Source organism: Cebidichthys violaceus, unplaced genomic scaffold (assembly GCF_023349555.1).
Source record: "Cebidichthys violaceus isolate CVI_PGR_0920_01 unplaced genomic scaffold, fCebVio1.0.p SCAF_7, whole genome shotgun sequence".
NCBI classification, from domain to species: domain Eukaryota; kingdom Metazoa; phylum Chordata; class Actinopteri; order Perciformes; family Stichaeidae; genus Cebidichthys; species Cebidichthys violaceus.
The window spans coordinates 18,082,891-18,110,127 of record NW_027176927.1 but is presented as its reverse complement, the minus strand read 5'-3'; the positions used below and the strand labels follow the sequence as shown (position 1 = coordinate 18,110,127).

Genomic DNA, 27,237 nt, shown 5'->3' with positions numbered 1-27,237 from the left:
CACAGACGGAATGCAAATGAGGCAGAGGCAGTCGAGGAAGGGGATATAAATAAATAGAAATTATTTATCTGGGTGTTTATTTATATGGAAATGTTTTTTCCCACTGTGTGTACATACAAACTCCCCCGAGGAGGGCAGCCATCTTGAGACTGCTCCCTGAATTCCAGCATTAATCAGCCATGCAGAAACAAAAACACAACCTTATCTACATTTTTGGTAATTGCCCCACAGTTCAGTGCGTTTATGGAGCTGGCGGTTAATCCAGAGCGTTCTGTCTGTGGATTAGGAAACCTATATTTAGGCTCCGTTCCCCATTAGTTTGCAGGAATCATGAGAAGATTGCAAATAATAAAACATTAAGGTAAGGGGTTTATGCAAAAGCAAACCACAAACTGTACATTTGGATGTATTTATATTTACTTAGTTTATCACGATCCAGATCTCATATGTTCTTCCCCTCATTCCTTCTTCTCTTCTCTCCATCTTCTCTCAATCTGATGCGTTCATCTCTTATTGTCCTCTTGACTTACAGCGTTCTCTGCCCAAAGTCACACAGGACTGAAACGCTGTTAAGCTAAACGGCTCCGGTGCAGTTATTAAAGTATATATATACTTAATAATGTACTATTATTAAAGTTATTACAGTTAAGTCATTGTCTAATCCAAAGCGACGCTCTGCACACGTTCTCAGGACCTTTGACATACACTGTGCTGCATGTTTGAATGAGCTCGGCTGTGATTGCACTGCAGACTCAATACAGCATGTAAGAGAAGTGTGATGTGTCTGCTCTCTAAATAAAACACTAGAGATAAGATATGAGATTTAAATTTGATGTAGGCCTATTTGAATATAATATTAAGTCATGGAGTTTTGCAGAGCTTTCAACTTAATCTCACCATCTTCATCAGGGGTGTTTTAAAGTGTAGGATACCCTTTAAAGTGTCCTCAGTTATTAGTAATGAATGAAATGTAGTGACATGTGCATCTGTGTTATAAACATCTCACATGCCAAGCAAGGAGCTATGAATGGAAACCCGACAGTATGAAGTTGTGCAACACTGAATGATGAAAACAAAAATAAATGGAATGACAGCTGTTCAGATTTCCATGAAATGTGTTGTTTATATTAATGGTTCATACATTATTTTCCGTGACTTCTGAAGCGCCAAACTTTCCAATCGTACACAAGGAAAGCTGAATGTAATGGGCACATTGCCCTGGACTGTTGGGGCAGTTATCTCCCGGAGGATGAGCTCTTCTGATTTTAATGAACCCACATTTCTACGACTACCACTTTTGAGAAAATAAATCCTTACATTTCTATTCCCAGAACGCAGCAGTCTCTAATAACCATTGGCTTTAGATGTTATCTAACTAAACATGGAAACATCTTCTCTGCTGGATTACTGCTGTGTCTTAGAACTGCCCACACCCCACAGTGCAATAGGGGCCAATGAGAAACCTAAGACCATCATAGCAAGCACTGGTAGGACTTATTGAAGTGGATACAAATACAGAATGTTCTTGTTTCACTGGGTCTCTTTGGAAGGCCTTTGTGGACCTTTGACCTGGCACCAGTGGGTAAGGCTCCTTGTCCAGGTGTCCACTGTCCTAATGTCAAAGTGTCCTTGAGCGAGACACTGATCCTTAAGTTGCTTTACAGCAGCCCACTGCTTCTAACACGATCACATTTAATTCATATGTCTGTATGTAAACTACGATTCAGAGATAGTTTCTAAAGTTTGAGTTTCAGAACCACTTGCAGTCCTTTGTATTAGCGTTCAACCTCAGTGCCTCTATTTTAGAATCTGTATCCAGGCCAGAAACCCTCCTTGAAGGCCCCTGGCCCTCAGTTTGTAACATTTAAACTACAGGGTCATTGAGCTGGTGTGTGTTGGCACTGCTTTGGCAAATCACAACTCCAAGGGCCCTGCAGCTCCAGACTTGGCTTCTTCAAATTGATTTAGGATATATTTAAGAGTACGCACCAGCAGAACCCAAATTCAACTGAAATGACAGAGGCCTACAGGAGGGTCCGGCTTCACTACCTGACTCTGAGGATCCTAGCGTCAAGATCTTGTTTCAACTCGCATTGAGAAACTGTTCATGTTGGACAGGAAATGAGAGAATCTCTGTGTCTTACCTAAACAGTTGACAGATATACCTACCACATTCCCTGGTAATACTATTTCATAATAACATCCATTAGAGTTATATATATATAATAGCCCTGGTATCAATGGAGAGGTATTCAGACACTGAGTCAAAGTAGTATGACGAATGCTTTCCAGCACAGTCGACTGTACTGAGTGAGTAAACTCCAGATCTGTGACGCCCACTCATCTGACTAAAGATAGGCCCTGAAGTCTAAGCTCCCAGTCGGAGCTGCTCTGTGATGATTTCCTGTACCTGAGAAAAAGCCTTTCCTGCTCTGAACCACTTTCATGCTACACGGTATCCTATCACAGCCCTAAATATCTGTAAAGATTGGGTAATTGCTTTTCCTACTGTTTCAAATGCAGCCTCAGAGTCTGTGTAGGCATTTTGAACCGAGGGAAGCCCGTACAGACAGAGTGTGGAAGAGGTAGAAGTAGTGTGTGTTCTCACTCCTCCACTGCTTTGCCTTGAACACCGACATCAAAACCATGTCAGAAGACTGAGACGTAGACTGGATGCTGATGGCTGAACGTCTCCTCTGATGTCCTCTCTGTCTTCTCTTTAGGCCCACTGGGATGGCCTGACCGGGAGAATCACTTTTAACCGGACCAATGGCTTGAGGACAGACTTCGACCTTGATGTCATCAGTCTGAAGGAGGAGGGGCTTGAGAAGGTAGTGCGTCTTTAACGTGTGTGTGTGTGTGTGTGTGTGTGTGTGTGTGTGTGCGTGTGCGCTAGTTCTTCTTGTATGACATTGTGATAATGAGATAAAACAAATAAAATTAAGTCGTAAATGTAGCAGTGATTTATGAAAAATCAACACACGTTCAATCTGCTGTAAAATGCCATTAACATGTATGTATGTTATATGTTCCATGTGTATATGCATATCTAGATTCAGCTGCAGTCCATTCATTGAAGGCTTTCAGATACAACCAAGTCGGCAGAAAATGTTGTATATTTCTGCAAACAACGGGCTTTAAAAAAGCTGCAAATCAACACTTTAAACAATTTCACCGCAAAACAACAGTAAAATACTGTGAGCAGAGACGCCAGTTATTTTACAATGCAACTACTGTCATTTATTTTAACGGTGTATTATCGTATATTGGAATACAGGGTGTGATAGTAGAATAACTGGGTTTTACACAAGTTAATGTGACCTGCATGAACTACATGACGACGAAAAGGAGAGCGAGAGAGCGAACAGTGAGAGAGGATCGACCGCCTCGCTTCTTCATCGTCTTAGAGACACTTTGACATTTCCAGGTCTCTCCCTTCTGAACATCATCCCGTTCCTCCTGGTTTAAAGTTCTAAACTGGGCTCATTAATACCACAAATAAACAGGTAGCTAGGCTAGGTAGCTAACGTTTCATCTTCACACTGTCATTGTCGTGGTGTTTTGCAGCACTCAATAATCGCACTCATTTACCAGAATAAAAAGGCCTACATGAAGCTAGTTCTCACAGATTAAGGCTCAATGCTACAAGGACTCTGTGATCTTACAGCGGACCAGGATGGAAGATGATGTACCCAACATAAAAAAAAGAAATGCAAATTTCTTTATGAAAATGACTTTTTTCATAGCATATTTTGAGTATACAGCAGCCTCGCCAAAATTCCCAAACTAATGTTTTGAAACTTGGCAGAGGTCACGGTTGGTTTTCTAGAGATGAGCGCTGAATATGAGAACGTTTGCGCCGCACATTGACTCTCTTCTTCAGATGTGTTTCACTCGTTATGTGTTTAGCTGTTGGTTGTGCGCTGAACATTTTGTGAACATTTTGACTGGAGCTGAAACCCAATTTACATTTTGACAAGTGAAATTGAAACATCACTTTAATGTGTATACTGATGACACATTTTAAATGATGTTCACAAAGAAGGAGGAAACATCGGCAGTGGAACAAAAACAGACAAAAATAATTTCAGTAAAAACTAAAATACGATGAGACTAAAAGCTGTGACTTTAAGGCTGGTCAAGTGCAGAAACACTGCACGGTGACATCTTCTCAAATCTGGAACGTTGTTGTGGCTCAGGAGGTAAAGCGGGTCGTCCACTAATCACAGGGGTCGGTGGTTTGATCCCCGACTTCACGTGTCCAAGTGTGAATCCTAGAACCCTGAGCTGGACCCTAAGTGGCCCCCGGTGGGAAGGCCAGCACCTTGCATGGCACCTCTGTTGCCATGTGTGTGTGAGTGAATCGGTGGGTAAAGCAATCCATTTGAGTGACACTTTGATTGCCACATGATGCATTGCATTGTATCGGTGCAAAAGTTAAGCAGGTACAACTACTTTGCGGACAAACTTTATGTTCGTTTTGGGGATTCCTTTGCATCAATGAGCCCACGTTGTCAGCTCTGGGGTGAATCAGGGGGAGGCATCTTCTGACACAGTGCTAACGTCAGTCTAAGCATGGCCTTTCTTTGAGTAGTGCCTCAGCATCCTGAGGTGTACACACCGACAGAGGAGCTCTGACTCCTGATGTGCGTAGACCTCACTTTATTTCACTTGTTGGTCCTTTTCTGCTGCAGCTCAGCATGGGGTCACTACAGAGTGTAACGTTAAAAGATATCCATTTGATTTGGCATCCAAACTAAACCCAAACTCTACCTTTATTGTCAGTTAGAAGGCATCACGCCATGCCTCCTGCGTCACTATGTGTTTGTGTGCTCACAGGAATAGGTGCATCTATGGTTTACATCCTTTCCTTGGAATAGCATCTCCTGCATTCAGCAGTCAAATTAAGATTCATGAGATTATCAGCGGGAAGATAACCTGCTCACCCTGCCGATACAAATAATATTCTTCAGTGCAACCACAAACACTTCACACTTCAGCATCCTCAGCGGTGCCTCTCAGCAGCTCCTGACCTCTGGTCTGTGTGCGCCTGCACCTCCATGAATAATTTACTCTATTAATAAAAACTCCTTCAGAAGCCCTCTAGCCTCATGAAGCCTGAATTAAAGAGTTGATTTGCAATTACAAAGCCTATCTCTGGCCCTTGTGTGGAGCATCAGAGGAGCCCTGAGGATTGTGTGACTGGTGGGGTAGTTGAGTGTTTACGGTCCCGGTGGCTTGGGTCGTGGGGTTGGATGGGGAGCAGGGAAGGAGCTGACGAGGAGGCTCTGGTCTGGAGACCTGAGGGAGAGCTGAGATCGGACAGGAGAAGCCTTGAGGCACGATCCGATAGCTTCTCCTTCCTCTTCTTCCCACTTGCTTCCTCCCCTCCTCCTCTCAGCCCTCCACAGTGTTGTTCTCCACCAAGCCTCCAAAAGGCCACAGGGCCATTCCAGATCCTAGATCATCTCTTACACCGGTCCCTGTGGGAGTATAGAAGAAAGTTCCCCCCTAACAGTGCTGATGGTTCACACGGCTGTCAGCTGTGTCCTCAGGGTGCTGCTTATTATCCTCTGTGCATCCAGAGTGGAAAGAAGGGAAGTCTGAGTGCTGTATATGTACATACTGTATAAGTACATACTGTATATGTACATACTGTATATGTCTGCCGTGTGTTTGGAAGTGTTCCTAGTAATGTTTCATCTTCTCTTACGATGCACACTCAGCCTCTACCAGTCCAGGGTCCGTACTAAACGCTTTGGATTGTGATTGTTGTTTTAGTTGCCTCACCATAGTTGCCATTTTCAGATATGTAAGTGCAAAGCATTTGATGTGAATATTACATTGTTACTGACTGTATATCAATGATGCAGAGTTGTCCAATAGGGTCGTCTCTGTAGCTCTATGAAGAGATTAAGACGATCATAAGTCGCAGAGGGCTGCACAGCCGCCGATAGCGTTTCATTACATGGCCATGTCGGCAAAAAGCTGATCGGTCAAACCGAGACGTAATGTTTCACCCAAAACCTCCCTCTGAATGTTCAGGATGTTCACTCACATCTAGAGCAGCAGCGTGCTCCAGCCTGGAGTCGCTGCTGCTCTAGATCTTTATTCTCCTTTTCTACATTTTCAGAAAACAGAAGAGGTTGTTTCTTTGCTCACTGCTCTTTATAAATATCTAAATATATTCATAACATTTATGCTTCCGCATAGTTTGAGTGGCTCGTCCTCTCACAATGACCGAGTTCTGCAGAGAAATTACCACTGATTTCATGACAAATGGTATAATTTAGTTTTTAAATGAAGGCAGCGAGTGGTAACACTGTATAATATATATATATATATATATAAGAATGTATAACTGGATTTTAAACGTTTCTATCCGTCCTGCTCCACAGATTGGTACCTGGGATCCCCCAAGTGGCCTGAACATGACGGACAACCAGAAGGGGAAGACGACTAACGTCTCCGATTCTTTATCCAATCGATCCCTGGTTGTCTCCACCATACTGGTACGTCAACAATCGCTTTCCTTCCTCTCTCTCCTCATCAGGACCATTAGCACTAGCATGAGTGTTAGCTCTTCTTCCTGGGGTCCAGACACGTACAGGCAAACACACTCATGCACATTATAGCCACATAAACACAACATCAACAACTCAATCACAAATCCTAATTAATTTGTAGCAAACATTTTTCTTTATTCACATAAATATTCGTTCTTAACGAAACTCCGTGTCCAAATTACCTAAAATTATATTTATCCGTCCTGCGCCTTCACGCATTGAAATCACAAAAATGTAATTAACATTTCTCATTCTCTGCTGATTTTTGTTTATACAACATAAATCATAATTTACACACACACACACACACACACACACACACACACACACACACACACACACACACACACACATCCAACTGTGGCTCCTGAAAGGTTTGGAGATGTTTTAATGAAGTCTTGATCTGTACGCCGTCATTTTTTCATATTTTAGTTCAAGCACCGGACCAAATCACAAAACATATTCAAGCTGTGACGGAATGACGTCAGAACTGTTGGAGGTGTTTTCACAACTGACACAGCCCGTCCCATTTTCCCCACAGTGTGATCCTGTTGTTTCCATGATGGTTACCGATGGAGCACTTTGTCTGTGGTGCTTGTTGGGTGGTGTTGACTGAGGCATGGTTCAGAAGCGCTGCTCGGTGCCGTCCACTAGTGTAACTCACAGGATTCATGAGGAATGAAGTCTCAACATTCAAACAGTTACCTCTCACTGCCATTTCTTTTTCCGACAATGTGCAAATTAAATATTGCAGCTTTAAATGTCTGTTTATAGCCAAATCAAATTGTAATGGTGCTTTATGTAGGGCCAATTATAGAAGGCTAGAACAGCTCTCAGCCATAGCGCACTCCCTTCAAAGATGTCATTATTTTTAAGCTTTTCCTCTTGAACATCCTTCAGTGCTTCGCCTGGGCTGCCCTTCTGTTTGGAGCACTTTCTGGGGATGCTGCTCTCCGACTCAATTGAAGCAGAGTACCCCAAAGCACTGCATTCCCAAATTGCCAGTTGACTTCAGCGCTGTGGAGGACTGCAATTTGGTGGAGCAGGCTGAGGCAGGGCAAATCCACTGATTGATTGTCCAATAAGATGTCACGGTTTACGGCCCTGCCGTCGACCGACTAATTTATCCAGCATATTGTGCCGTTGTCTCCGTTGCCAGTGGTGCCAAAATCCAAGGAATTCAGATTGAACCTTGAGAAGAAGCAGCAACATCTGTCCGCTCTGCCTCTTTATTGCAGTATGTATCTGGTGATATGGAGCGTCATAAGAATGCTGCATGAATGGAACTGGATTTGACTTGGAGGTTGAGTTCTTGTAATATTTCATGATTTTAATCAGTGTACATTCTATGATTACACACATGTCACATGTTGACTCGTGTTATTGTCTGAACTTTGACTGTTTTGGACAAAAATTAAGAAATTAAAAATTTAAATAAATGGCCTGAAGTATTCTTGTCCATTATTACCAAGCTGGCAGTTTAGACGGTTTTAAAACATTAACATGTGACTCCAGGTCTTTAGTTTCATCCATCTCAGTTTTACTTCAAGCATCCCACTTCATTATTGACCTTCTTAATTAGTAGTTTGACAAAACAATAAAAAACACACAGTGTTCAATGAATGAAGATAGTTTAGACATAATGATCGGAGATAAACTTGAAATGAATAAATGTACTTTAATTTTTGGGGGATTTTCTGAAATACTCAAACTCAAATTTTACAGATTTGGGTTTGTAACCAGTCACAGATTGCGTATTTTTGTGGATTCAAGGCAAAGCCACTTTTATCCATACAGCCAAAAATCACAAATCTTAAGGTCTCAGAGGGCTTCACAGTCACATCCTACTCCTACTGGGCTGGATTAACGGAGCAGAAGGTGCCAGAGAAAGAATAACCTGAAAGTCACTTTTGATACGAGCATTTCGTCATCGATCCGGCTCTTCTGTGCCGCGTCTTCACGGTGACAGGAAGGCTGCAGGAAGCTACTGCACACAATAAATAGTTAGAGCAGTTAACAGCCCCCGACAAGCAGCTCCTTTAAAACATGAAGCCCTGTGTTCATTATTGAGTTAGTAGATGTATTCTTGATATAGGGTCAGGCTCGCTGCTTCCCCGGCCTCCAGCCTCGAAGTTAATCATTTCCCAGTTCCAGCTCCATGTTCGTGTGCACTGCGTTTACAGCGCTATCAGTGCACACAGCATTAACAACACAATGCAATTCATGAAACTACCACTAACTTATTGCCAAATGTTGGACCTGGATCTCTTGTTTTTCTGCCACTGAATAATTAACTGGCCATACGTGTGTGTGTGTGTGTGTGTGTGTGTGTGTGTGTGTGTGTGTACATATGCATGGCTGTACGCCTACAGTGTTCCATGTGAGAACCATGACAGGAGGAAGGAGCTCGTAGCAGCAGGCCGAATTGAAGCCGTTTATGATCCCGTTATTGAGGAGGCAAGCGTAAAAATAACAATATCAAGTAAATTGCGGGTTGTCATTATTTATCGCGGGCCTTCTTTCCTTCCACGCGTGCTGTGAAGTGATTGGATTGCAGTTATTAGCAGAGACTCTTCACGGCTGTAATTGCCATATCAGGACTGAGTCATGGGGAGATGTGTGATGGCTGTGAGCAGCGAGGAGAAGCAGGGAGGGCTGACAATAATTGGGTTTGTTACATTTGATTGATGCACACTTTCATCCAGCTTCTCATCATTTTCTCAGGGATTATGTTCTATAAAACATGATGTAATTACTGTTGAGATCTTGGCCTATCAACAGTTTATCTACTTTGGAAATCACTCCCGTAATGCTGCGGTGGAAATGAAGTACCTTTAGGCTAATGGCTGAAGCTGGAGATAATATACTGTGTAATGTCTCGGAGAGAGCAAGGAGCAGGCCTGCTTCCACTTCCACAGAGACAGTAGAGCTGCCTGCAGCCGGCTCTAAAGGGCCACATGACGGACAAACTGGGGTTAGGGTTGCACAACATTACACTGTACGTTAGATCGAACATTTCATCTGATGAAGGCAAGAAGGCCAAATAAAAACACCAGCAGCTGAGGCATCACTTTTAACAATGAAACATCTGTTGTTTCCAGAGGATTAAAGTACATCACATCATAGTTTCTTTATTCTATTTAACCTCAAAAATAGATCAAATAAGTCCTCCAAACATCTGACCTCCTGGTTTTCAGATGTGGGTCAAAGGTGAGAGGACTGAGCACAGATGTTGGTAGGATGTGACGGGAGGACGGGTTTAGTACGCTAGACATCCAAACAATGTGCTTTAACTATCAGATCAGATCTGAGTCCTTCCTCTTCAGCACATCCAGACTAAAAGCATCTGAGAGGAAGAGAGTGAGCGACAGTAAAACCGGTGATTAAAATGTTTGGCTGGAAAATGAAACAACCTCTGGTCTCAGATCAGGTCTCGTTCCATTTGGCTGTCAGTATTGAGGGCAACTGTTCTTGGACGAGACGTGAGGAAACGCAAACAAGCCGGTGCCAGAGCCCACAGAGCGTCCAGGACGCATCACATTCAGGACGGAGACAGATGTGGACAGATGATTGAGGACCAGTTGCATTAATCACTGGATCAAACTGACAAATAGGTGTAAAGGATCATTAATCCATCAAACACAGCGCTACGTATTGGGCTGATTATCTGCTGCTTTCTAAAGCGACAGAATCAGACTGTAAAAGATCTGAACCGAAGTACCTCAGAACACACGGTCCACTAAGCCACCAGAGAAGAACACGTGTCTGTGGTCACGGCTGTTTAGATGGATATATATATATATATATATATATCCATCTAAACAGCCGTGATATATATATATATATATATATATATATATATATATATATATATATATGAGAATGTCTTCAGTATGTTCTAGAGCGATGTGTCAGCCAATGGGCAGCACAGTCTTCCATCACAGCGCTTGCTGAGAGCACCTGGTGATTGGCTTTGTTCTCCACTACAGCCACACTCCATGAAAGGGAATCAATGTTACTAAAATAAATGTTTAAAAGGGACTCAAATCAGGCAGAGCCGTTTGTTGTGCCGGGGCACACGATCTATTGTTTTCATTTGTTGGAGAGGGACGGGCTGGTTGTGAGGGGAGAGGCTGCAGAGAGCGGGGTGTGCTCTAGCTTTAATTAGGTTAGCTTCACAGAGATACTCAGCTTCTCCTTCACTCGATCTTTTTAATTAAAGATGCACCAGCCTCAATCTGCAGGAGACAGGAGGGAGTGTGTGTGTGTGTGTGTGTGTGTGTGTGTGTGTGTGTGTGTGTCTGCAGTCAGGGTGGTGGGTTAGACCGTATTTGTGTAAATACAGAAACAGTTTTCACTATTTGAAATGCTTTAGACTACAGTTTAGTTCAGTTCATTGATGCACAATGAGATGACTGATAGCACAGGAAGAGGCAGAACGCCCACTGGGCTTATGTAAAGCCTCCACCTCTATCATATTACAATGTCACAATATCACAGAGAACACAAAATGAATAGAAATAAGATATGACTATGTAGTATTGTTGACAACGTATTTTTACAAGATATGATATATAAAAACAACAATAACAATACATCATCAACAACGAAGAAGAAAGACAATGTGACCGTTCTGAAACATGTGTGTGTGTGTGTGTGTGTGTGTGTGTGTGTGTGTTGGTTTACACACATGCATTAACTCTGAGTGAAACAACTCATAACACAAGGACTACATGGACAATGAGACAATTACAACACAGTTCATCTGTCTCTCAGCACCTTTTGAACATTTCATAGAGGAACATTTTTGTTTCCATAATTCGGTTCTCCTGAATCTTAGGTCAGAAATGAACCTCTGCAAGTCGGTCATTCAGGAGGATGAAGATGTGAAGATGACGAGTTGAGCTTTGAAGGAGGAATATTCACTTCACCTGAAATATGTAATATTCATTTATTACAAGTCAATAATCAATCTTCTGTTCTCAACTTCTTTTCTTAAATAACTTAATATAAGATATTACAGACTCTTTATAATCTCTCATTAGTACACATACACTGAATCAAAGCTCTTCTGATTTCATATTTCACATCTCAAGTCATGTGACTCATGAGACTATTTTACACAAGACTAAAACAACTAAAGATATCCTGCTTTTTGTATTATTTATGCTTCTTTTATTAACAGCTATTAAACTATGATGTAAACTATCGTCTTTATGAATATTAACACGGTCAAATGTTGTCAGCTGTGCAGCTGGGGGGCTTTTAGGGAGGGGGTGTATCTTTCTTTTTATTACAGAACATGATTTTATATATATATATATATATATATATATATATATATATATATATATATATATATATAGTATAGTGATGTAATGTATATTTAAAGTTGTTACAGTGGAAGCTGCAAAACAATATATTTACCTAAAGTAAAGCAAAGTCCATTTCTATAAATGAGTTTATATGATTTAGCTCACTGTATCATCGCTGTGCTGCTCTCTGTAACGTGACTGACAAGTGTGCTGATGTGTGGGAGTAGTACAGAGTATATACAGAGTAGTACACAGTATATACAGAGTAGTACAGAGTAGTACAGAGTACAGAGTAGTACAGAGTAGTACAGAGTATATACAGAGTACAGAGTAGTACAGAGTACAGAGTAGTACAGAGTAGTACAGTACGTCACTGGGTCCGTGTTGAGTCCATTAACTGGGATCAGAGCCACGCTGCCTGAATCCAACCATTCCATTCAAGTGTCTTCTTAACAGCGTCTCTGGAGGACAGACGCTGCTGGTTCTGTTGGTCCAGTGTTGGCCTTAATGCAGCCAGAATAAACAAGCTGCACGAGTCATTGCAGAAGCTCTCTTGACTAATAATCAGATGAGCACACACACACACACACACACACACACACACACACACACACACACACACACACACACACACACACACACACACACACACACACACACACACACACACACACACGTTGGTTATCTGCTCTTCTGCTATCGGACCACAGTGTTCCAACACGTCTGCTACAGTAGAACACACGAGGGACTACCTACTGAAACAGGTGAGATACAGACTCCTCACACTCTCTCTAAATGAGAGGTAACTGAAAGATCCCAAAGCCAGAACATACTGCTTCCTGTCCACTAAAGAAGTGGAGGAATAAAACCCGTTCCACTTCCACAGCTGGAAGATGAGAGCTGTTCTAGTGTCCGCAGAGACTCCGAGGTAGAGGTGCTTTTTGTTCATGTGCCTGGCGACGCTTTATGATAATTACGGCCTTTCACAGCCGACAGAGGGTCAGAGGTCATACGCTGTTAATGGACTCACAATAGCTTCTTTGTGCTCCACGTGCTAGATAACCGTTGTTCCACTAGTTAACATGGCAGCAAAGAGAGACTGGCAGAGAATGGTCCAATTGTAAAGAGGGGAATAAATTATAATAAAGGAGCTGATGTTCAAACGGAGAGAGGAGAAGAAAGCAGAGACGTCCGTCTACGACTACGCCTCTCTACACCAGCCATGTGTACGTCTCTGTAGAGCACGTACCATGGTGGTTTACATGAACCCACAGTGTGTGTGAGCTGTATTTAATAATGACCCAACAGTCAGGAAGGGTGAGTGGAACTATGCTCCTCCTTGTTATCCTCAGGAGAAGAACTGCAGATGTTCCAATGATTGTGTGCAGAGAGCCTGAACTCAAGTGTTCAGAGGTTAGCTGTAAACCTGGTCCAGCTGTAGACATCTACAACAGCATTGTGCTTATTCATTGTTAGATGTGTTTATACATGGGGGCATAGGGTGATGGTGGGCCACCCTCATAGAAGAGGAGTTCCACCCTGGCTTTGCTTCACCACTGAATAGGAGAGCGGGTCGGGCCGAGCCGAGGGTCTGCGGCGTAGATGTCTTTGTGAGATGAACAACAGATGACAGAGCCTTTGTCTTCACCCTCCACGATCTCCACCGGCACCAGAGACCAGCAGGAGGAAACACGATCACACCCTCTAAACGATGGAGTCTCCTATAGAAAGCAGGGACGTTGATGTCTTCCCTGAAGGCTAATTGATTTCCAATTTGTGCTTTAGCTCCAACGTAACACAAAACAAACAGACATCACGACTGGTATGTTACTGCAGAGGGAATTTCAGGAATGTGAGCTTTTCACCCACTCTTCTCAAAAAGCAAGCGATAAATAGCCCTGGAGGAAGATGCTACTCCTCTTCCTCCTCCTGGACTCTGATATTGGCAGTAGTCCTTCTGCACACAGCATGGAGAGCTACCTGTGTGCATTTAAAAACACAGCAGGCTCATCACCACTGTGGCAGTTACCATGGCGATGGGAAGGAAGGAAAACACACCTACTGTGGATTGTTAGATGTTGCAGTGAATGTGGAGGGAAACAGCCTGTAACACACACACACACACACACACACACACACACACACACACACACACACACACACACACACACACACACACACACACACACACACATCAGACACACCACCATCATCTGCACAGCACACCGCGGTCCATCCACGCGTGGCTAGCCTGCTTTAAAGCCAGCAGGACTGTACACACACGTCGTGGTGCGTTTGTGCGTTTGTACTGTATGTCTGGACCGTGCAGCCGCACTGGTATTGATCTGCATGTGGACAGGCTTTCTGCTCTTTCATCAACATTACATCAGGATGCTTGCAGTCCTGCAGCTGCTGAGGCATCATGTAGCAGCGCGTGAGCCACAGTAGAGCATGTGTGATATCGATGGTTGCACTGAGGTTAATATTGCAGCTTCTTTCAACTGATTTCCTCTTATTTTTAGGGTAAAGAGTTGGTTGCCGGTGTTGTTAATGGTTGTAGTTTTCTTCCTGAATCATCATCTACTACGGAGCACTTGGTCTGGGTCTTGGTCTGGGTCTTGGTCTGGGTCTTGGTCTGGGTCTTGGTCTGGGTCTGGGTCTTGTAAAGGAGTTACATGAGGAACCCCCGCTGGTTTGGGGGCCTGTAGTGGGAACAGACCAGCATGTTATTCAGATGATTAACCTGGAGATATATGAATACATGCTTAAAGAAAACACACTGATATTAAGTTGGTGCCATTTACTATATATTTTTTACTATATAATACGTCTTTATTATTTTTTGGGGGTAAAAAAGTAACAGTCAGTAACATTTTATAACCAAATTATATTTATGTATTTTAATAAACTATAGAAAGTATAAATCAACTTTTCGTTTGTGTTTACATCATATACAGATATGCAACAATGATTGTTGTGTAATGTGTATAAAGATGTTAAGTCTTGATCATGTGACGCGTCAATACGATAGTGTGCGTGTGTGTGTGTGTGTGTGTGTGTGTGTGTGTGTGTGTGTGTGTGTGTGTGTGTGTGTGTGTGGGCCTATCGTCTTAACTCTCTTGTGAACACTGATGTGTTGAATGCTTTAGTTCACGTGTGAAAATGTGTGATGTGATTCGACAACATCACATGTAAAACTGTTATTCATGTGTGATAAATTCACTCACGCATATATTCATTTCAAATATGTCCCATGTACGATAACATGTTTTAAATTAAACAATGTTTAATTTGTCTCAGGGAGCACAACGTCACAGCATCACACACATGGAGCATGTATGTGACATGCATATACATTACATATATAGGTCACTGTATGTGGCTTTGTATGTATTCAACATGAGGGTTTTACTGCATTATCATATATGAACATATATGAACCAGCAATTAACATAAAGTCTCATCTGTGCTTTATGTTTCATTTGAAATGTTTTACATTCATAATGTAATATTCCACCGGTGACTCATTTACAAATTCACACTTTCACATCACACATAGACATCTGTGGCTTTTGGATATTTCACATGTTATAACAACATATATCTACAAATACCATATTCAATGGGCTTTTTGGAAGGAGCACACATTTCACATATATCATTATGTAAATACATAACAACACTAGGGAATAATGGTAGAGAGAGATATCCACACAGACGGGCATGAAGATATGATTCAATATGTAATACTTACATAAAGATATGATTATTTATGTAATACTTACATATAGAATGATGTTATATGTAATACTTACATATAACATCATTCTATATGTAAGTATTACATATAGAATGATGCTATATGTGATACTTACATAAAGATATGATTCTATATGTAATCATGCTATATGTAATACTTACATATAGCATGATTACATATAGAATGATGCTATATGTAATCATTCTATATGTAAGTATTACATATAGCATGATTCTATATGTAATACTCACATATAGAATCATTCTATTTGTAATACTTAGATATAGAATCAGCGGTCCTGTTGTTCTACCTGTGATCCACCCTCACACTGCTGTGACATCATCATCCTCAGCACCTGTCTGCCATCACCACTACAAGGCAAATTTATGATGCAGCGCAAATCAGCAGTTTGTTTGTCCCGCCACCGCTAGTGAGTAGAACAAAGTGTTGTTCCCCATCTGCAAACACCGCACAGCCTACGTCCTGTTAAAACGCCAGCCAGTGAAACGCACCAGAGCTGTTAGCGATCGCAATGTTTTTGTTCCCTTTGTTTCAGTCAGGGCACAGTTATATTACAAACAACACCTGCCTGACAATATATTTTGGGATTTATTTGTCTGAGAGAGTCGAGGGAGTCGTAGAAATGAGGGACGTGCGGCGAGAACGAGCGTCTAAGGCTAACAAAGACAGATGGTGCATGCAGCAGAGGGACAGAGGGGAGGAAGCTGGAGGAGGAGGAAACGGGGAGCGAAGCGTGGAGGAGAAGGACGCGGTGGAGGAGATGCTCAGTAGGCGGGAGGGGAGGGAGAAAAACAGGATGAAAGAAGACATTAGTAATCTCCCCAGCTGCTAACAGAGGGGATGTGCCGGCTCTTGCTCTCTCTTTTTGTGTCCGTCTATCAGCATCGCTTATCTTATTGACAAAGCGTGCGGTGTCCTGAAAGCTGGGCCTGGGCCCGGAGCCAGCCTGCTGAGCCCGAGAGGAGCACAGAGTCATTGATACGGGGGATTATCTCTTATTATGGTCATGCCTCACTTTGCACCCAGCCTACCTCACATCACAGGACTGGGACTGCTGGCACACACACACACACACACACACACACATATGAACACAGCGGCTTTACACGCTTTACTCGTCGAGCCGCTGTGTGTTTTGGACTTGTGCGGCTGAAAAGCCTATCTCACACATCAGACACCCTCTCAGATAGGCCTTATCGCTGGGTAAAAGATGCCAAGTGCTGTAGAGACTCATCCTTCCTCCACTCTTTCACCTGACAGGAGGAGCCATATGTGATGTTCAAGAAGTCTGACAAGCCGCTGTATGGGAACGACCGCTTCGAGGGCTACTGCATAGACCTGCTGAGGGAGCTGGCCAACATCCTGGGCTTCACGTACGAGGTCCGCCTGGTGGAAGACGGGAGATACGGTGCCCAGGATGAGAACACGGGCCAGTGGAACGGCATGATCAAGGAGCTAATGGACCATGTGAGTCTCTAAGTATCATATCATACTGTACATATTCAAGAGTGAACATGAAGCAGATGTTAACATCTAGTTCAGGTGTTGTACACGCAGAGTTAATTGCTGGAATTTGGCAATTAGCTTGGTAAGAAACGGTGCACAAACCTTAAAAAATGAAGTTTAACTTGCAATAAACCATAATTATTGTTAAACATTATTCAGACTTGTGAGCAGGCAGAGCTGAGCACACTAGTAAGAAGCAGCCAGCATGTATTGTGTACAGTTATGTTTCTTCATCATATCACTTCTTACTTTGGACTGTTGGTCTGACAGAACTACTCAAAGAGAACTATGTTGATCCAATGCAGGGAAGTACAAACATAGCGTAGATGACCGGAGGAGCCTAAACGTTGGGATGTGGAATCATGACAATGATTAGTTCCAGATCAACATTTCCATGCACTTCACCTGCAGCATGCTCTGCTCACTTTGGTTTGGAGGAGCATCTCACTGAACGCACTCTGTTTGAGAGAACAGTGACGCATGGATTGTGTCGGGACGCGTTTCCCCTACAGAGCTTATTAAAACTCACACAGTGTACATCATTAAAGTCCCAGTTAGGATAAGCTGCACGGGCAGAAACACAGCAGACGCAGCGTGGGCGATGGTCGATGTCTGACCCAAGTCTCCCCTAACCGCTCCTGCTCTTGATCAGTGCAGCGATTGGCCGTCGCGACAGAGCGGTCCCGTCACGGCCGAAGGGCCCAGTCCCCTGCGAGATGACGTTCTGTGGGTTTAAACCACTTCTCACGCTGGGCACACAGCGCTTGACTGAGACAGATGGTGATTGCAGCAGACAGACCCTCAGAAGACCGGCAGTGTGGACTCACAGGGAGGAAGTTCACTTGAGGAAGACGGGCTGTATTGAGCTGAACAAGTTGGAAGCTTCCTGTCAAAGAAGTTCAGCAGAACGATCTTTGGTCTCGCTGATGTTTAAAGTGGAGGCTCGTGTGGTAGTGTGGATTCAGAGATGCCTGGTATCTGCTGGACTTTTTATGTATCGCAGCCGTGAGAAGGAAGCACAGTCAATTCCTCCTCCAGTGATGTATGGCAACCTTCATGAGACAAAAAGGATACATCTTTGAGAAATGAAGCACTTGACCTTGCTGTTGATGTTTAGCATTTATAGTCACAAGGCAGCTGAAGATTTATTAACTGCCAGCAGTACAGCCCAGATATGGAAGCATGACTTCCCCTCCGAGTATCTCTAGAGCACACGTCGCACATAGAAGCACGACTCCTGTGCTCGCCAGAGAAGGGATTATTCAATATTATAAATAACTCTATAGAAAGGTAGTGCTCAGTGGGTGCTGTGAACAGCTGCATGTGTGCGGAGACACATTCTGTCCTGTTTCATGTCGGACCTTCCAAGGCCTTTGTACACAGTGGCGTTTTTTTTCGTATACTGTGTACACACAATGCTGCGAAAAAGGGGTTTTGTTTTCAGAACAAGGTTGATTTTATGAGCTTTCACACCGTGAATAAAAGCATCATCCAATTGTGTGGAACGGGTTGAGTTCACCTCTATTTAAAAGGACAATAAAACAACAACACAGAGGCTCCGCAGTTTGAACCAAGACAGCAGACGATATTACTCCTCTCAACCATGACGAAGGCAGCGCAGACCAGGTGTTCACTTCTGAAGAGAGAAGCCAACGCAGAAGAGCCTCAAAGCTGCATTCTCTCTAATGTCCATCAGGGGGCGACTCCTCTGGTTGTATACAAGTCTAGTCTAAAATTACTCTTGATTTATTACCTCAGTAAACATTGTAAACATGAGTTTAGTTTCCAGTCTTCTTCAATACAGCATGATGTTCATTTAGTACATTATGCTCCATTTAGAGTCACACAGACCACAAAGAGGGGATGCTTTAGGGCGGGGCTACTGTGATTGACAGGTCTCTAACAGAGCTGTTCACGCCGTCTCTACGTCACTCCTCCGCACTACAAATAGGACAACTTGCCTTCACTGGTTGCAATTAAACAAGATGGCAACGGCCAAAATTCCAAACTTGAAGCTTTAAAACCCAAATCAATGGGTGGTATCATGACTAATACTTCTTATATACAGTTTATGGCACAGACCAGATCTACTCCTTGTGTTCCTCCCTTTCACAATAAAAGCCTTCAACATATAATACTTGCATATTTATCATTTTTGTTATCTTCCTTTATTCTTCACGCCCCAGATGTGTAAAGGCCTTTACTCTAACAACATTGAACCTATATGGAGCAGTTGTCCCAGGTTCTGCTTTAGTTTCCACTTTGTTTTCTCAGGAGGTGATACCTGAGTGTACAGGTACGGAATGTCACGTCACCACGAGGATAATTAGAACACAACAGTAAACCAGCATTTTATTATCTACCAGAAAACCAATGCTTGACAAAAGAGGGATATGCTGGAGTAACAGAAGGAAACCAATAAACAGGAAGACCCGTGAAAACTGCTTGTTGGGGAAAGAAAAAGGTCCAAGTCCTCTGCTGCATTTGGGCAGAGGAACCTTTTAGACTAGAGGGAGCACAAGCAATGGTTAGAAATCAAACCGAAATACTACAAAGTGGTGCGAGTCACTGACTGGCAGAGCCCTGCCTTGGAATATATGTGAAAGAAAATCAATACCAATAATGGCATCACTTCTTACATTGGTTGTGAAGTAAGTGGTTATGTGTTGGACAACAAACTACATCAAAATGATGTAGTCCTTTTTATGGCCTATATCCAAAATACAGACTGATTTCAAGACAGAGCAGAGCGCCAAAGTCTCTCATGGTTTATATGACGTTATCAGCGAGAAGCTATTTCTGTGTAGCTTTTCCTAATGCTTGTCTTTGGTGCCACTGGGTTGGTGACTAAACATAACCAAATAGTCAAATCATAGCTTGAGGCGTAGGGTTATGACCAGGTGTTGAGCAGCACAGGTATGTCCTTAAAATCAGTGCTTCTTCTTTCTGGGTGGATGAAAGCTCCTACAGAAATGTCTGCCATTCGGTAAAGGTTGTCAGTGAAGTTGTTACAGTATCACTAGCTTACCATTGAGCAGTAAAGAGAAAACACACACCTGCTGTATTGGGTAGTGTTACAAGATCGGATGCCTACTGCACACACCAGACACATTCAGAAACAGGCAACGCACAGTAGCCAGGATGTGCCGATGCAGTCAGCGAATGGGATGCCATTTCTGTTTTTGTGTATCTTGACGTGACATCATGACGTAACCCGCTGACACGACATGTCAACGCTGCTTGTGTGTGGGCTCAGACAGAAGACAATAAGGAGTTCTGCAGGTCAGAAGTTTTATGTAGCTCTGTTTTTGGGTTTATGTTTTGCCTCCAAAGTACTAGTCTTTATACATAATAAAGAACGATGTTCTAAAAGTCAGGAATGTGTTCACACAAGTTTAATCATAGGAGCTAGAGCCTAGAAAGAAAGCAACACTAACAGGCCACATTGCTGCAGTCCGACTACTGCATTTAGAGCAGTGTGTGGTGAGTAATCGGTACATCCTTGTTGTGTTAGTCCTCTAAAGCACCGCTGACCCGTCCTATACGTCTCCACACACTGCGTTATATAAAGTAGAGCGCCATGATAGGCTGCAGCTCGCAGCCATCCCAACAAAAGGAGAAAGTAGGTAAAGAAAATAAATGAATGCCTTGATTTAGGCTCCAGGGGGAAAAGGGTGAGTTTAGCAGTGGGAATATACTTGATGGGTGGAAAGAAAAAGAGGGCATTAAATTTCTTGCTAAGTGCCTTGGGACAGACTCTGTAGCGTGTAAAGACCCTGTTTTCTTAATTTGATTGCCTCTAAACGCTTCCTGTGCCTGTGACTTATGGTCTATCTCTCTTCTCTTTTATGTTTGCTGTTGACAGAGAGCTGATCTGGCAGTGGCTCCCCTCGCCATCACATACGCACGTGAGAAGATTATCGACTTCTCCAAGCCCTTCATGACGCTGGGTATAAGTATACTGTACCGCAAGCCCAACGGGACCAATCCTGGGGTCTTCTCCTTCCTCAACCCCCTCTCGCCTGATATCTGGATGTATATTCTGCTGGCTTACTTGGGTGTCAGTTGTGTGCTGTTTGTCATAGCCAGGTAACATGTCACTTCCCGTGATCACAGCCTCACACACAGTCAGAAACATGCTTAGCCGCCATCGCCCGCATAACAACAGGCCAATCTCTGTAATCGCAGCGTCGGCGCACCGACTCGCTCACAGTAAAAGCTCACCGCTCAGTGACGGTGCCGACACTAATCCACCGCCATGTATCACAACTCAACACCATTGCTGTGTAACGTGTTTAATGCAGTTCAACCACATGAGTATTTGTCTTTGTTCACCATGAAACATGTGCAGACCTGGCAGGGCTGCGAGGTTACTCCTGGCCTGCTTCTTACGTCGGTGTCAGTAGGAGGATCAGAATCAGAGGAGCAGTAGGCCTATCAGACGTTTGAGGGTTGTGTGTATATGTCTGAGAAAGGTTGTGCACTCGTACGGATATGTGTGTGTGTGTTTGTGGGATGTGTAGCTCGGTGTGAACACTGCTGCCCCTCTCCCACCTTCCCCTCACTGTCCCCAGTGTCTCCGAGTTCATGCTGTCTTTTCTTTTCTCTTGTTTCCTTCACCTTGCTTCAAGCACAGCTGAGTCAGAGATAGCCTATCATTTGTTTCTGCTCGTTTAGGTTCACAGTCTCCAATTACTAGAACATAGCAGCACCCGTACCCAAGATACTTTGGTTTAATGTATGTGCAGCTGGAGGAAGTGGAGGTGCGTCGTCCGTATCTATATAGGCTAGCTAGTCTACGCTTTCCCCCCATAAAACCTGACATGTAGGGTTACTTTCTTTGTTGCCTTGAAAAATACTTTTTCACTTCTGCACCAAACTTCTCTCTAAAGTGGGGTGGTGACCTGCAATTTCAGGTCTCTCAGTTCAGTTAATCAGTGCCTTACAAGTTCAGATGGTGTTGGACAAAGAAACTGAACCCAAGGAGGGACTGCTGCAAAGTTTAAACACATTGTTCCAAATATGTTTGTTATGACCATCTGTGAAGAAGCACAAGGTTCTGGAGCTGCACTTGGGTCTTGGCGATAGAAAGTGAAAGCACAGAGGGGCTCTGTTCAGTTGATGGATGCTGCAGAGGGAAGGTGTAGTATGGGTAGAGCTCTGTACTGATTTCAGCCCTGATACAAATGCACAAGATATCATAAAACGGTGCTTCAGATAGACACGTTCAATAAATAATCACTTCTCTGCTGTGCTTGTATCAATGAGACTTAATGTGACCTAACCACACTGAACATCTAGCTGAGGCTGGTAGGTGTTGTGTCTATCATGGACACATGCAGCTCCCTATCATCTCGTTCACAGTTTGTTTCACCTGCACCATAGTGTAGTTTGCTGATGCAGCTGACGCACAGACCGCTTTGGCTGGTGAAGTGACACAACACTTTGCTTGTACTGGTTTTCTTGTTGATGAAACTAGGCCAGTGGTTTTTGAAGCCCGCTCATTTGATCCGGTGCTTCTTACTTGTGGCTGCCATTAGAAGCACGGTGAAGAAACAAGGAGGGAGAAAAGTTCATGTTAACTCTAAAACTTTTGGGAGACGTCGGCTCTCTTGCAGCCGTGACCCGACAGTTTTACCGTTAACGCACATGTGTTTTCCGATGTTACTGGCGATATGATCACACGAGAGAATAAGAAGCGGCAACTGTCATCTAAGTTGGCTCAGAATATGCACCTATCTGTATTTATTATCATAATAAGGAAGTGTTTGGGTAAGTGTATACAGTCCCCCCTCTATTCCTTCTCTTCTCCTGTACACACTAACGCATGTTGGGCTACAGCTGCATGTTCTCGCTGTAGAGTGAAGCACACGACACAAAGTCTCACAAAATTTCATGAAATGAGAAGTCTAAAAGGCAGATTACGTGTTGTGAACAGAAGATGTGCAGATTACTTCCCTCCACCTTCACAAGAGGAGTTGCTCATGTTTGTAATGTTTTGTCAGGAAGTAGCTTAGTCAGCAGAGGAGAGCCTGTGCAGCTGAACCATCATAGAGTGTTAAATATATATATATATATATATATATATACATATGTTATAATATTTTCCCCCGGTGCTATGTCGCCATGCAGATAGTTTTGTATTTGGTTCTTTCACTACATTGGCGGTGAATGGGATTCAGATTGTTGTGCTCAACAGGCTCACGTCTTACCAGAAACAATCCCTGTTGTTCTAGATAACTAGAGAGCCAGAAATAGTTTCTGTTCAAACTAGAACAAATCCTCGAAAACACAGAGACAGATGTCTCAGGACTATCTACAAGGCTCGATAAAAGAAGGAACACAAGCAGTGAACAGATTCATTATTAAAATCACTTTAGATGCTTTAGGTTAACAAAGAGAAAAAGAGACACGCTGTGTGGCCTCTCTTCAGTGTAATGTCAGTACACTATGAAAAGAAAGCCAAAGACACAGAACAGCACTACAATAGGTATAAAACACAAGAGATAACGGAAACACTCACGTTTTCATTTTAAGATACTACAGTGATGCTACAGCAACAGTGAGTGAAGTACAGACATTTACTGTGAATATACTTAGCTTCAGGTATTAACATTCCATCACTTCTCAAAAAGTAAACAATGAATCATATTAGTGTTTTCTGATCTGATGCCTCTATGGCAGGACAAGTGCTTCTAAACCCTTATAAATCAATCAATCAATCAATCAATCAATCAAACAATCAATCAAACAATCAAACTTCATTTGTAACCACTTTGGTAAAAGTCTGGTCCGGTTTAGGGTGCAGATCTCAGGATGGAGGGAGGCTAGGGTTGGATTCCTGGTGGGGTTACTCTCTTCAGGTCAGGGAACCATCCGTGTTCTGGTTGAGAGAAGAACTGTCAGATGATTCCTTCTAACAGGACGTTGACTGTTGATAGGAGACGAGCAGTGCTCTCCACATATAACACGTGTCCTGGCCCTGAACAATGTCACACTACGTTTGCCTTTGCTCTTCACTAAAGAGTCATAAAATTCTGCTTCTCATTGACACGTAGACATCCAGTCCGTTTGCATGAACAGATGCTACCATTGTTCTTGGGACCTTCTCTGCTTATTCTATACACCCATGAAAAGCCTTATTTGTCCCATGTCCTCTAATTAGTCCTTGCATGGTGGTGAGATGCATTTCTTTCACCTTCTGTTCACATACATCATTCGTATGTTCAGTACTCATTTCACAAAAGCTTGTGAGACCAAACTGTCAAGCACATACTACTGACAGGCAGTACTTTACACAACGAGGTTTAGTTCCACTGTGCATCTATCTACTGTTTATATCTGTGTGTGTGTGCACATTACACATTTGATCTATGTATGCTTGTGTTTGTGCTGCACCGTGTGACTGACTGTGTGTATGTGTGGGAGCCTGACGTACACAGTGCTAGAGCTAGAGCAGCCTCCCTCTGCCGTGGATCGGCCTCTTCCACACGGGCGCACAGCTAAAGCCACAGGATTACTCTGCTGTACCGCCACCTGCCCCGATATCGCCAGTTACTGATGTCAAAGTCACCATTGTTACTGCGTTTATGGTACTTCTAATGACAATAATAGCACCATTGCTGCTTCTGGCACAGGTGATGAAACAGCGTTTAAAAGAACAGTAGGTCTCCCACCACCTCTGCTAAAGCCAGGTCGTTATCACCTCGTTACACTTTGGGGAATCCGAATCCCAACATCCTACACATCAAGAGCGTTTCTTTAAGACGAGCGAGAAGCAGAGGCGAAGCTTCGTGACAGTAACTGATCAGGAGGTTTCTGCAGAATCTTTCTCCAAAGAATTATGACTCACGATATTGACATCTAGTTCTCGCCTGTCCTTCCTAAAATTAGCATATTTCTCTGTGTGCATCGTCTCTCTTTCCTCACATCAAAGTGTGATCTGTCCGTCCTCAGTCTTTGAACAGTGACAAGCCTTTGGTTTGGTAGGTGCTCATATTAAAGGCACAGCCTCGTCATGCGGTTCAATCCTCCTCTGAATCCCACGCTGACCTCCAAGTAAGATGTTCTGGATGTGAGCCTTAATGAGCAACAGAAGGTCAACGGGTAGAACTGCTTTGGACCTTTGACATAAATATGCCCGGTGCAACTAAATACATAACAAAAAGAAATGTGTCCGGTAGGAAGCTGCAGTATGTTCCTTGTGCACCAGAAGACTACCGTGTACAGTGGACCTCAGCTGACAAACCTATCGTGTGCGTGTTGGTTAAACCTCATAGAACGTTCCCAGTGTTAAGCAATTCTCAATGAGCTCTTCTGCTGTTTCCTGCTCAAAAGTAATATCTAAACCACTTCAACAGTCAGCAGAAGTATAACGCTTCCTGATCAAAGGCTTAAGTTTAGACAAATAAAGTGCATCATCCTGTGACAGAGCAACCAGAGCATTCTGACTCCTGATTGGTCTCCCCTGACATTGGTGTTATCATGCGTAGCATCGCTGGAGCTTTCTGCTGGGTGACCCTGCCCCCGTAGGAAGATAAAAGCCTCACATTGTTTCTGCGCTGCTGGTGAATGCCTGGCGTTTATCTCTGCACTGACCTTGCTCAAAGTTTCTCCCGCTGCAGCACAGATGATCTGAGATAATGTAAGGGCAGTGTAATTGGATCAAAGTGACAGCAAACAGGCCAAACAGTGCTACAGTACAGACGGGCTAAGCTGCGCTGTCTCCTGTAAGCGCCGTTGGTTCAGCATTCCTGACCCAACCGGCGGCAGCGCCGGCAGTCCAGCCAGCCACTCCCATGATCCAGCACGGCGCTGACAACTGCGCTCATCCATGTTCATGGCGAGCGGTAATTGGCTTTTCGCAACATGATTGCAGGAAACACACTCGGAGACCTCTGTGCAAGGGATTGGGTCACATTGTCACATTTGCCACAGCAAGGTCGCAGTTCAGCTGAACTCAATTTGGCATTGCAAATTGACAAGCAAGCAAATCTGGGGCAAATTGAGTGAGCGGACGGATTGATTTAAGCTCCAAGGATTCTCTTAAAGCAGAACTAAGGACATCCAGAGGTCCTTGAGCTACACGACACAATATCCTAGTGTGTTGTGGGGGTGAGGAGGAACACCACCGGTAACCACATCATAATGGCAAAGCCCATTAGTCAATGACAGTTATAATGCAGTCATTGTATCCATACAACCACGAGTCCTGTTTCAGGATATTCAACCCAGCACTGCTGTATTATATCCAGAGGACAATCCAAACCTTGACACGTGGCGGTAGCAGTTTCATCTGCATTATCCTCTATGCAGATGTAACATCCACTGGAGGTTATCGTTTTTGACTTCCAGCGCAGTAAGTCTACATTATGCATTGCAATTTGATTAGTCGAACCCTGGTGTCTGTTAAACAGCTTGAGTCAAGATAGGGCCCCGGTTCCCCCTCGACTCCAGCACACACCAAATCAGGTCAGAATGCTTAATTGTAGACCAATCAACCTTTACTAATGTAATGTCACTTTTATTTGATATGAATAAATGAGAAATCTCTCTGCTTGAGGAGTGTGTCGAGTGAGGGGGAGCGCCGGGCCGGCGTGGGCATGATGGGAATGAACCGCTTGATCCGCTGAATATTAATGCTCCTCTAAGATTATAAGGATTATTAGTTCTTTTCTCGGCTGACAATGGAGTTATTTTCAGACCCCATCGATTAAATTACTGAGGGAACTGCCTTTGATATGAGCACTCCCACACGAGGAGCCACCTTTGGAATATGAGTGGGGTTAAATGGAGTATTGTATCTTATTACAATTTAAACACACCTGCGAGATTCAGATGAGCCGTCGCTTTTTAAGCCTTTATTTTGACTAATAGATTATTCAGTAAATAATCCCAACCATCATTTTATAATAATCCATGTAATCAACTCTTAATGTACTAATTGGGTTCGCAGCATAGCAGTCTGAGGTGTGTACATGAAGGCAGAGCATCGCCTCCTCAGCCGGGATGTGTCTCATCTCTGGACCTCACTGTGTAACCTTTGTTTTCTCTCCCTGTCTCTCCAGGT

At 43.4% G+C, this 27,237-nt stretch overlaps 1 protein-coding gene across 1 annotated transcript in view; it reads left to right on the top strand.

Moving 5' to 3' along the window:
* Window positions 1-27,237, top strand: part of grik2 (glutamate receptor, ionotropic, kainate 2) — a 209,354-nt gene that overhangs the window by 131,650 nt on the left and 50,467 nt on the right. The window contains exons 9-12 of the mRNA XM_068735502.1: window positions 2,724-2,831; window positions 6,399-6,512; window positions 16,923-17,129; window positions 21,034-21,257. Coding sequence (XP_068591603.1) covers window positions 2,724-2,831; window positions 6,399-6,512; window positions 16,923-17,129; window positions 21,034-21,257 — 653 coding nt within the window. The remainder of the gene's footprint in view (window positions 1-2,723; window positions 2,832-6,398; window positions 6,513-16,922; window positions 17,130-21,033; window positions 21,258-27,237) is intronic.